This window comes from Penicillium angulare, assembly GCF_028827245.1.
Source record: "Penicillium angulare strain IBT 27051 chromosome Unknown utg000007l_segment0_segment0, whole genome shotgun sequence".
NCBI classification, from domain to species: Eukaryota; Fungi; Ascomycota; class Eurotiomycetes; order Eurotiales; family Aspergillaceae; genus Penicillium; species Penicillium angulare.
In genome coordinates, this window is record NW_026623166.1 from 607,098 (window position 1) to 618,914 (window position 11,817).

The window sequence follows — 11,817 nt, forward strand, 5'->3', positions numbered from 1 at the left end:
CTCATCCCTCCCCTCATCACAATTTTCGCTTCTCGTCGTGGACCCTTGGTAAAACAAGTCAAGTCCCTCGACTCATTCTCCATCTGCGCGCCCAGTGCTGCGCATTTGCATCTACCTACCCTCGACGATCTTTCCGCAGCATGGCTGCTCCACCAACACAACCCCTGTCACATCCCACAACCCCTCAGAAAAAACGCCTTTAATGTGTCTAGCCTTTCGCCTTGAGGTCACGGTCGCTTCCGTGACCAACACAGGTGGACTATATTGTGCGGCTCTCTTGACGAAACAAAGTTAAATCATCACACCAGGCCGGCTATATTAACTTATAGCTGGCCTTGATGACTTAACTTATTGTCAGTGGAACTTGTCGATAGGTCACAGGCCACAAAAAAAGCAAAAAAAGAGAGAAAATCGCAAAAACAAATATTGTTGTCTACGGGGACCTAAGGCATCCGCGATCTAAGATTGACACTATCTATCTGTTGCCCCCTATCTTTATGTATCTAGCTTTACATGGCCCTTCTCTTTGTCCTCTCTTCCTTTGAAGATTGAGTACTGGGTCGGTGCTTGCTGTTCCCTTTCTGTGTGGATTCGAGATTACCACATGGCACGAATAAAATCAGATTCTGTGGAACTAAACCAAATTCCTTTCATATCAAAACGTAAGAAAGTAGATATACCGATATCCTCTCAGTCACCCGAGATCTACGTAGGATATTCTTATTCGTGTAGCCTTGGACTGGACTTGATAATAACTTCGGAGTACTACTGATACTAGTAGTGATACATACTATAGGTCCTTAAATCATTAGTAGTCGTGGAATTGTGATAGGGTGCAAAAACAACTAATAACCACGTTAAAGAAAAGAGGAAGAGAGAGGGAAGCTCTGCTATATATATATATAGATAGATGCCCACTCTCAGACCAATCCGTGATCAGTCTGTACCCGAGAGTAGGTCAAATCGAACAAACGTCCAAACATGCAAACATATCCGACCGGAGCCTCCTCCATGTAGCTATACTACACTGCCGTTCGATAGGCAACTGTGTCACTCCCTCTCGCCCCATCATAAATTTGAGGCTTGAGTATGCTATATTGGAGGGGCCGGCGCTGGTGTGGGCAAAACTATCTATTCCAGTCATCTTATACTAAGTTGACTTGCCAATCTCTTGACATAAAACAAAGTCTTTTCCCCCTTGAGTAGTGTTACAGCGTGGATGGTCGACCACGGGAAATGACTAATCGTGCGCTATCATAACCTATAACTAGTATGGTGTTGAGCATGACAACTGTGAACAGTTGTCACAGTGGTCTTTTGGATCCGACGCTAGATGGTATGACTCAGTTACAGCACTAACAATTATAGATAGGCATAAGTTCACTGAAGAAACCCATCTTAACCTCCTGCTATGGCCTGTTAATAAGTGGAGATATGCTATGATATGCTATAAAATATTATTGGGCGTGTGTAGCCATGTTCCATAACCACAAATAATCTTTAAATAACAGAAATCGACCTTGTATTAGATCCTGACCGCTGGAGTCATACCAAGAAACGAGCCTTTGCTCGTCGATGGCGCATCTCGGCTGCACAGGCGTCTTTGTTGTATATGCTGTTAGTTAACTAGATCCACAGTACCGCCTGAATAAACAGGTAAAATATTTATATCACGTGAGCTCCATGCTCTCCGCCAAGATATTCCGGCCCGCTAAAATTTATCTACAGAAAAAAAAAGTGATCGCGCACCCGACGACCAGCTCGACACCACGTTATTCCCCAGATTACATTCGAGATGAGTGCGTAAGGGCTCGCATCGCAGCCCGAGAAGGAATAAATCAACATTGAATCCTGACCCCGCAAACATATCAATCTTTCGCACTCACATTTTATCCATCCATCCATCTATCTCTAATCACCAAAAGTCCGCAGCTTAGACTGAAAGATTTCAGTCCACACTCAGCTAGCCATGGATATCCACCGCTGTCGATTCGTGTCTTACAACCCACAAGCAATTAACTCGCTTGCCTTCTCCCACCCACCATCCGCCGATCTAGCCGGACGAGGCGTGCCTACCCTTCGACTCGCAATCGGTCGAGCAAACGGCGACATTGAGATATGGAATCCCATGCGCGGTGCCTGGTTCCAGGAATCCGTCCTTCGAGGAGGTAGAGACCGCAGCATTGAAGGGTTAACATGGACTCTTGATCCCGCCGATGACGGACCCGACGGCTCCAAGCTACCAGGCCAACTCCGTCTCTTTAGCATTGGGTACTCTGCCGCTGTTACAGAGTGGGATATTGAACAAGGCCGTCCACTCCGTCACTCAAGTGGGAATTATGGTGAAATCTGGTGTCTTGCTGCTCAGCCACGCTGGGTGCCTACGAAAAGAGGGAAAGATGGAAAATTCCTCCCTCCCGCTGAGGGAGAGTATACAGGCCAACACCTTGCTGCTGGATGTGCGGATGGATCAATTGTTATTCTTTCTACTGCAGATAATGATCTGAAGTTTCTGCGCTTGATGCGTCCTTCTACTAAACGTGCTCGCGTGCTTAGCGTGACCTTTCAGAATCGTCATACTATTGTTGCGGGTTATGCGGATAGTTCTATTCGATTGTTTGATATTCGGAGTGGACAGCAGTTGAGGACGATTTCGCTGGGTAAGGGTCCTGCGGGGGGCCCGAAGGAAATGCTCGTTTGGTCGGTCAAGTGTCTTCCAGATGGGACTATTGTTTCTGGAGACTCTGCGGGTGAAATTCGGTTCTGGGATGCTAAGAACTATTCTCTTATTCAGAGGATTCAGAGCCATTTGGCTGATGTGTTGGATGTGGCTGTTAGTTCTAATGGGGAGACTGTGATTAGTGGTGGTGCGGATCAGAGAACTGTTGTCTACCGCAAGCAGGATGGTGAGAAGGGTGATAAGAAGTCTCGATGGGCAGAGCTTATGCATCGACGATACCATTCACATGATGTTAAGACTTTTGCTGTTTACGAGACTAAGGATATTAGTATCGCCGTCTCTGGAGGTATGTCTTCTACTTCTATCCCTGTTCATAAAGTTAAGTTTAAGTGCTAATTACCTTTTTCTATAGGTCCCGATGCGACCCCTGTTGTTTTGCCGCTTCGTGAATTCGGAAAGGAACACCACCGCAAGCTTTCCAACCTGCCACAAATTCCCCAACTTACCTCGTCTCCCGCTTCCCGTCTGGTCATGAGCTTCTGGGATAGAGAAATTAGCTTATGGCGTGTGTCCCGGGGCCCTACATCAGTGCACGAGAACCTTGATGGCCAAAGGCATAGACTTGTTGGCAAGGTCATGGTTCAGGTAAGACCTCATATTCCAAGCCAGAAGGTTGACTGAGACTAACTTTCTTATCTAAATAGGGTGAAGAAAACATCACCTCTGCCGCGCTATCTTCCGATGGAAAGATCCTTATTGTCGCGACTGTCTCGGACGTGAAGATGTTCTCTGTCCGTCGTCGCAAGGGCGACGAAAAGGGAAGTCTTCGTATCCAGAAAGTCGATGTGCCAAAGGTTCTATCCACAGATGGTGCGCGTCTTGTGAAAATCTCCCCTGATAGCCGCTGGCTCTCTGTCATCCGGCCCAACAGCGATGTCTACATGGCTAGAATCCAGCCCACCTCTACAACCACCGAGAAGCCTCAGGTATTACCGCATCTTGCGCGTCTTAAGCGCGCATCGCGCCATGTACGTCACGAGAAGGTTTCCCACGGTACATTGGGAGGTTACGAAAGGGCTATCCGAACCATTGTCTTCTCCGAAGACAGCAAAATCGTGGCCACGGGAGATCTGTCTGGATGCATTGACACCTGGGCACTGGATGCTGCGACCGAGTCTAAGACCAATGGCCAATCTAAGAGTAATGGAGCTGCTGGCTCTGATGACGAATCATCCGACGATGAAGACGAGGAAGTTGTGATTGAAGGAGAGCGCTGGAGCATGACTGCTTCCGAGTCCCCGATCCCTCGTATGAAGTCTGGAATCACACTTCTATCCTTCCGTCCCCAAAGCACACCATCAAAGGCACTTACCAACGGTGCCAGCCAAATAGCCTCAAATGGCGAAGATAGACTCATGGTTCTGACTAGCGAGCATCAACTCATTGAGTTCGAGGCTCTGAGCGGCAAGCTCTCTGACTGGTCCCGCCGCAATCCCAAGGCTTATCTCCCTGCAGAGTTCCGAGGCGTGAAAGACCGTGCCATGGGTTGTCTATGGGATGTCTCCGAGAGCCGGGATCGTCTCTGGCTATACGGTACATCCTGGTTGTGGATGTTTGACCTATCTCAAGACTTTCCTGCGCCCGAAGAGGCCGAAGCCGAGAACAAGGCCTCCGGCCAACTTGTCCAAGCCTCAAAACGCAAGCGCGACCTCCTCGACGAGGAAGAGAAAGACCGCAAGAAGTCTAACACCGGCGCTGGTGATCGAATCCCTCGTTCGCAGATGGATATCCATCTTGGAACCAAAGTCCGAAAGATCGTCGGCAGCGACGAGTCCCAAGGCGAGTGGATCTCGCTGGATCAAGAGCGCCCCCGTGTTCCCGGTGAAGATGACGAGTCTTACGAATATGACGAGGCCTCTGCGGCTGGTAATGAGGCAACCCTTGCTCGTCTCCGTCGTGGAGACGGAGCAGCAGCTGCCGAGAACGGAACGGTTCAGAAGGGCAAATCAGCTCCCGTTAATGGACAGGGTGATACACCGAATAACCAGATGGTAGTGGTTAATGGTGCCTCGAACCAACCCCCACGGCGGTGGTGGCACACGTACAAATACCGTGACATTCTTGGAATTGTGCCCCTCAATGCCTTGGATGGCGAGGAGACAGGAGATGGTTTGGAGGTCGCGGTTGTTGAACGACCTTTGTGGGATGTTGAGTTACCTGGAAAATATGTCAAGGATTATGAGTGAAACAAATAGGTAGAAGAGTCTTTTGTTCGAGGCTCCGTCTCGACTGTGTAATGTGGACGAGCATGCGAGGAGCACATTTGACTGGCGCTTTTGTATAGGGAGTTTCATTGTCATTACCCAAAATAGATACTGGTTTTATTTTATGTTTGATTCTTTTTTATTTCCCATGTCGATATCCTTTATCTCCAAATGAAGGCCTGTATAAAGGTAAATAAGCTGAGTTAATTCTGCTTACCAGATTACTCGCATCTTATCTTACTCATGTGTGGACACTGGGTCGCCTTAAGGTACTTTAAGCTCCGAGTCCGTAAACAGGTGATGCAAATCATGTGCGGGGTGCTTCCGGTCTAAGATGATCGTTAGCCTTGGACCAGAACCCTGTCCTTGTTCTAACCTCCGTTTGAACTCATACTGATTCGGAGATTTCTTCCTCCTCCAAGCCTCAGTCCTTGAATTCATACATTAGCTATAAAGCAGAACCTCTCCATCTCTTAACCTCCCCATTTCCTCAACCTTCCGATCTCCCTTATCGTGCGGAGACCTTATCGTCAGCAACCCGTCAACCCGAGAGGCACCGCCCTTTCCCCTCCTCGGCCTTCTCGAGCTCTCTCGAGTCAGGAGACTGACTGATTTGCAAGAATCGAGCATAAAAACGCAATAAAACCCATAGAAACAGGGCTCAGCCCGTTTGTTATAAGCTTAGGGCGGGGCAATCCCGACCGAACACCGAGTACCGTTGGCCGAAGTTGCCTGCCCACCTGGCTACGTACTATGGGCTTTGTCTCTGCCCAAACCCAAAGTGTTTAAGAACGAGCACGAGACTTGTTCAAAGAAACGCTGCTGCCTTAGGCTCTACTGATCACTTTAATCGATTTATATTCTCCCTTACATCTTCGAAACTAGCAACCGCCAACCAGCAACCAGCAACCCCCGATCCTAGGACAAGACACAGCCACGATGGGTCTCACATACAACATCTACTTAACCTCAAACAAGATCTTCGGCTGCAAGACTTGTAAAACCCACCTCTCAGATTATAATGACATGATCAGCCGTGTAAGTCATCAGTGATACCCGTCACAACACCAACCAAATACTGACCCTCATTCCTTCATAGAACTTCCGCGGCCAACACGGCAAAGCATACCTCTTCAACACAGTGGTCAATGTCACTCAATCCGAAGCAGTGGAACGCAACATGACTACGGGCCGACATATCGTACGCGACATCGCCTGCCGCCAATGCAAAGAAACGGTAGGATGGAAATATGACAAGGCATACGAAGCGACAGAGAAATACAAGGAAGGAAAGTTCATCTTGGAGGAAGAACTACTCTGCATCGTATGCTGAGCGTACTTTGCACTGTGACAATTTATGAAGTTCATGCCCTAGAAAATTATGGAGCAATCACTCTAAGACTATGGCTGTGACCATGGCTATGGCTATGGCTATAGTCTCCCTCTCCCATCTTCCTGCTTTGCGAACGAATTACCAGCGATGTCCTTGATTTCAACCAACCGCATCTTTTGCCACCAGACTGATTTCCACAGCCAGTTTGTTTTGTCTTTCGTTTGCGTTCCTTTAAACATTTCTTCACCTTGGTGTTCCTGGGCGTTACGGATCACGTACTGTACACTGCAAGCGGGCTTCTTGGTTTCTTTGCTTCTTTGCTTCTTCAATTCAGAATGAGCTTCTGCAGGCAAGGCTCGGGCGCAATGTGGTGCTTGGTTCTGCATCTAGCCATGCGCTATTGCATTCTAGTTCTAGCTTTTTTACCTCATCCATTTTACTTGGAATATGAATCTACTTCTCAACTCAAGTCTATAAACAGGCGACGATAGAACCCCAGTAGATCAATGTATGGCGCTCATCACACCATTTAGCTGCAAGACAGCATAAACAATCTCTTTCAATAGAGATTATAGGTACTTCAGCTACCAATCCTCACATCATCATCGACTCATGGAAATCCGAATGTATCCGGCCCACCTCCGCGGGGAGAAAGGCAAATTCATCACGCCCTACAAAAAGACACAAGACCCACCACCCGCACAGAAAGCCGCGAAAGGACCCGCAAATTAATTCCTCACTGCAATTTCTGTGACAAAGACCACCCGGAAACTCCAAATCCCCGGATCAATCGTCAGTATTCAAGTCCGAATCAATCGTGTTTCAAAGTCTATTTTAACCAGTTCAGACATACCTTGTGTCCTCAACCAGGCCGAAAGCTCAGAGCTAGACACACTCCTAGGTACTTATACCAGATAAGATATTTTACTTCGGCATTCCTCCGACGCAGCAAAATGTCTACATCAGGTACCGGTACCATGCAGGCGGTGGTATTCCACGAGCCGTACAAGGTTGCCGTTGAGCAGGTGGCTATCCCTACAGTGCAGGATCCAGAGGATGTGGTGATTAAGGTTGTTTATACGGCTCTCTGCGGCAGGTAAGTTTTCAGCTGTATCAATCAGATCTGATAGCGGGGTATGCCCAGGTATACCTAGATGGTTATGTAACGGTTTGCTAAATTATACTATAGTGATTTGCACACTTATCGTGGTGTTGAGCCTGCTCCACCGGGTTTCATCATGGGCCACGAGTTCATGGGTGAGGTTGTTGAGCTTGGTAGTGCTGTGAAGGGATTTAAGAAGGGTGATCGAATCGTTAGCTCCTTCACGACGTCCTGGTATGTTACATTTTACGTGCTGAACGTTGATCTAAGTATAAAAATCTCTAATAATACCAACACCAACAGTGGTACTTGCTTTTACTGCAAGCAAGGATTTTCCTCGCGCTGTGAGAAGAGCACTCTCTTCGGCTGTGAGGTTCTGAACGGTGGCCAAGCTGAATATGTAAGCTCATATTCTTTACCCTGAAAAGACTTATAACCAAGATCAAGACCAAGCATATTCTAATCCTCCTAGATCCGTATCCCCAATGCCGAAGGCTCCGCCATGAAAGCGCCAGAGGGCCTTGACGAGAAATACCTCGTGCTGATGGGCGACATCTTCCCAACAGGCTACTTCGCCGCTAACAACGCATTTAAGAACTCAACACCCGAGCAAATCGCCGAGCAAACCGTTGTTCTGATCGGTTGTGGACCTGTCGGTCTCTGTGCACTTATCAACGCATTGGAGTTCAAGCCTAAGCATATTCTTGCTGTTGACTCCGTTCCCTCCAGACTGGAACTGGCTAAGTCCCTTGGTGCCGAGCCTTGGAACTTCATGACAGATCGTGAAGGTCTGGATAAGCGTGTTCTAGAGCTTACTGGAGGTCGTGGCGCCGATGCTGTGATTGAGGTTGTGGGATTGAGTCCTGCGCTGCGAACTGCGTATGATTTGTTGAGGCCTTGGGGAACTATCAGTAGTGTGGGAGTTCATAATGCCGAGGTCGGTTTAAACCTAAACGAGAGTGGCATTCATGCTTTTATTTTACTTAACAGTGCTAATTACGGCTTTGATTTTTGCAGATTCCTTGGGATGGTAATGATGCCTACAACAAGAACCTTACTGTGCAGATGGGTCGATGCCCGGTGCGATCGGTTGCTCCTAAAGCGCTGGAGGTTTTGAAGAAGAACCAGCATAAGCTTGGGTATGTATATTCTACCCGTAATTCTGAAGAGATTGAAGAGTCGTTGCTAAATTTTCAATTAGATTCATGACTCAGAAGATGATGCCGCTCTCGCAGGCTGTGGAGGCCTATGAGCTGTTCAATGCTATGAAGGTGCAAAAGGTCATTTTCTTGCCTGACCAGTAGGCAGTTTTACAAGAATAGAGAGGCATGGTAGGAGTTGAGTGTTTTGAGGGTATACCCAGGACAGTGCTAGGGTGTCAGTGCTAAGTAGATAGAAGGCAATGAATGTGGATCCATTGGTGTCGTCATGAAGTCATTGTCAGGGTCTATGATGTTATTTTTTTAGATTATCCATGAAAATAGGTCACTGCTTAGGTAGTAGTCAACCTAGGCAATTAAACTAGATAGAGCAAAGTCATTCATAAATGGGATGGGATGAAATAATTGGCTTATTGTGTCGTTTGGTAGGCAATCATGATGTTCAGCTTTGCCTTAGATGCAGGATCCCCGCACCAAGCCTGATGATGTGAGGTTGCACATTCGGAATAATGAGCTCAGCTAGTATTCTATAACAATACAGCTGTCTTTGGACGAAAGGGAAATAATTCATGGGGTTGGAGCCTGTTACAGCTGGCATTAGTATACCTAGTCTAGGTAGTATATCAAGCCATGGGTTACTCGGCAAATGTAAAAGCCGTGTCTGTATCTATCCTTAAGGTAGAGACAACCCTTGTTAGATGCTAGGTACCCAGTCAATAAAATATGTATAGTTTGATGCTTCTTAGTTTTACATTCTCCATAGAGGATCCTAGGTCCCTATTATGGTAGGACAGGCAGTGAATGAACAAGTTAGGAACAATAGGTAGTGAAGACTAGTGAATAATACCAAATCAGTTGACTAGAGAAAAAGTCTTTGTCTATAAGAAATTTAACCTAACTCCCATTATATAAACTGGAGGTAAAAGTTGTAAAGTAGAAGTGATGTATCCAACTTGAAGGTTGCTCTTTAGGCAAGAGCAGAATAAGAGCGGGCCAACTGGTGTGTCTCCGCTAAACTCACAACATTCCCTCTTTTAACTCTTTCAACGACATCCCCCTCCAATCTCTCCAACTCCCCCTCTCCACCTCTTCTCTTTTCGTTCCTCTCCTCTATCTCTTCCCTTTCCCTCTACTTTCCTCCCTTCCCTATCACCTTTCCGTTACGCCCTCTCTCAGCCCCCCTCTACTCATACGACTTCCCCTCCGCTGATTTCTCCACTTCGATCTCGGACCCTCATCGGTACGTAGCCCATCCATATTCCCCAACTGATCCCAGATGATCCAAGACCAATATGAAAGATCCAAAACGATCGCGCGAGAGATCTCGTGATCCCCACTTACTTTTTCTTTGACCTCACAAAGTCTAATCACGGTGTCACTTTAGTCAAATTCCCCTCCAGCTTCTCCGCCGCGACCGTGTGACTTCCGCCGGACCCTCCCTCATTTTATCCTCCCAACCGATTAAACCTTCAAAAGTTTTTTTGACCTGTCGCTGCCGCAATAATGGACGCCATGGATGTTACTGAAGTTCACCAGACTGTGGTCGAGGAGCCTATGACTGACGCCTACAACGATGCTATTCCTGAGGGTGACGTCGACGCCACTCCCAAGAGTGAAGAGGAGTATGCGCAGTCTATGCTTACTCTCCGTGCTATCGTGTCATCCAAGGAGGCTGGTGTCATCATCGGCAAGGCTGGCAAGAATGTTGCTGATTTGCGCGACGAGACTGGCGTAAAGGCTGGTGTGAGCAAGGTTGTTCCCGGCGTGCACGACCGAGTCCTGACCGTGACTGGTCCTCTTCAAGGCACTGCTCAAGCTTATGCGATCGTGGCTAAGGGTCTGTTGGACGGTGCTCCACAGATGGGAATGGGCGGTATTGTCTCCAACAATGGGACCCACCGTAAGTACTTGAATTCTCTTTTTTCGCGCTCTATCTGGGGTACTGGATTTGTTCTATATGAAGAAATTCATGTAACGGAGGGGAGAAGAAGGCCACTCTTTTTCTCTCTCTTTATGTTCAAAGTCTTACTTTAAAATACACACCTGTGGTGCCTACAACATATGAAGACATGAAGCTAATTGCTATGATTTTCCAGCCGTGCGTCTGCTCATTTCCCACAACCAGATGGGTACCATTATCGGACGACAGGGCCTGAAGATTAAGCACATCCAAGATGCCTCCGGTGTTCGAATGGTTGCTCAGAAGGAAATGCTCCCCCAGTCTACAGAGCGCATTGTGGAGGTGCAGGGTAACCCCGAGGGTATCGAGAAGGCCGTGTGGGAGATCGGAAAGTGCCTTATCGACGACTGGCAACGCGGTACCGGAACCGTTCTTTATAACCCTGCCGTGCGCGCATCAGTCGGTACTCAACCTCTCAGCAACAACGGTGGAGGCAGCAACAACCGGGACTCCGTCAGTGGTGGCAGCAGCAGCTATAACAACCGCTACAACCGTACTGGCAACGGCGCCGACTTCAGTGACAACAGTGGCTACCGTCGATCCAGCTCTGACGCTGGTAACCGTGGATACCCACTTGTCACAGAGGACGGCGAGGAGATTCAAACTCAAAACATCAGCATCCCCGCTGACATGGTTGGTTGCATTATCGGCCGCGCCGGGTCCAAGATCACTGAGATTCGTCGAAGCTCCGGAGCCCGTATCTCGATCGCTAAGGCTCCTCATGATGAGACTGGCGAGCGCATGTTTACCATCATGGGCAGTGCTCAGGCTAACGAGAAGGCTCTGTATCTCCTGTACGAGAACCTCGAAGCCGAGAAAACTCGCCGCAGCCAGCTGCCTCAGGAGTAAACTCATCAAAAGATTTGAAAGAAAAAAAGTCTCCTGCGTCATGCAATCTGACAGGGAGACTAAATGGAACTGCCACTGCATTTCGCCTTGGTTCCTTTTGTTTCTTTGAACCTAATGACTTCAGAGACTGTCGGTCATGATCAGCGGCGGTCATGTGCAAGCGCGTGCGTTTTGTTTTGTTTTGTTTCCTCTTCTTAATTCCCGTTTATTCTCCTGCGACATCCTGCTTCCAACCTCCTTCCACGTCACTTCTATTCTACCAGAAGCAAAAAGTTTGCTGCGATGGATGGCTCTGCTAGATACGATCTCATTTTTTGATTTCGATTTCGAGTTCTGTGGTTTCGACCTTTCGAGTTGGAATTGGAATGGAATGATTGCAATGTAATCTCCTGATCCTGATCCTGCATATCTCGCAATTGGACTTGGAATTGCAATTGCAATCAATCATCCTCCAATCCCAATCCAAACC

The 11,817-nt window shown here is 47.8% G+C and overlaps 5 protein-coding genes across 5 annotated transcripts; 4 read left to right on the forward strand and 1 right to left on the reverse strand.

Moving 5' to 3' along the window:
* Positions 1–1,969: 1,969 nt before the first annotated feature.
* ura7 (small subunit rRNA maturation protein UTP4) lies at positions 1,970–4,926 on the forward strand (the record flags this gene model as incomplete). Its single annotated transcript, XM_056925702.1, has 3 exons — positions 1,970–3,026; positions 3,093–3,325; positions 3,385–4,926. The coding sequence occupies 3 exons, from the start codon at positions 1,970–1,972 to the stop codon at positions 4,924–4,926; spliced, it is 2,832 nt and encodes a 943-aa protein (XP_056775072.1).
* A 957-nt stretch (positions 4,927–5,883) lies between these two features.
* Positions 5,884–6,277, forward strand: N7478_009489 (putative Yippee zinc-binding protein Moh1; the record flags this gene model as incomplete). The annotated part of the gene is made up of 2 exons (XM_056925703.1): positions 5,884–5,982; positions 6,044–6,277. The coding sequence occupies 2 exons, from the start codon at positions 5,884–5,886 to the stop codon at positions 6,275–6,277; spliced, it is 333 nt and encodes a 110-aa protein (XP_056775073.1).
* A 98-nt stretch (positions 6,278–6,375) lies between these two features.
* On the reverse strand, positions 6,376–6,663 carry N7478_009490 (uncharacterized protein; the record flags this gene model as incomplete). The annotated part of the gene is made up of 1 exon (XM_056925704.1): positions 6,376–6,663. One exon carries the CDS (start codon positions 6,661–6,663, stop codon positions 6,376–6,378), a length of 288 nt encoding a protein of 95 aa, XP_056775074.1.
* Positions 6,664–7,230: 567 nt separating this feature from the next.
* On the forward strand, positions 7,231–8,683 carry N7478_009491 (alcohol dehydrogenase family protein; the record flags this gene model as incomplete). The annotated part of the gene is made up of 6 exons (XM_056925705.1): positions 7,231–7,373; positions 7,467–7,613; positions 7,683–7,779; positions 7,852–8,316; positions 8,397–8,518; positions 8,581–8,683. 6 exons carry the CDS (start codon positions 7,231–7,233, stop codon positions 8,681–8,683), a joined length of 1,077 nt encoding a protein of 358 aa, XP_056775075.1.
* A 1,359-nt stretch (positions 8,684–10,042) lies between these two features.
* N7478_009492 (KH domain-containing protein) lies at positions 10,043–11,348 on the forward strand (the record flags this gene model as incomplete). The annotated part of the gene is made up of 2 exons (XM_056925706.1): positions 10,043–10,439; positions 10,636–11,348. The coding sequence occupies 2 exons, from the start codon at positions 10,043–10,045 to the stop codon at positions 11,346–11,348; spliced, it is 1,110 nt and encodes a 369-aa protein (XP_056775076.1).
* Between the last annotated feature and the right edge of the window lie 469 nt (positions 11,349–11,817).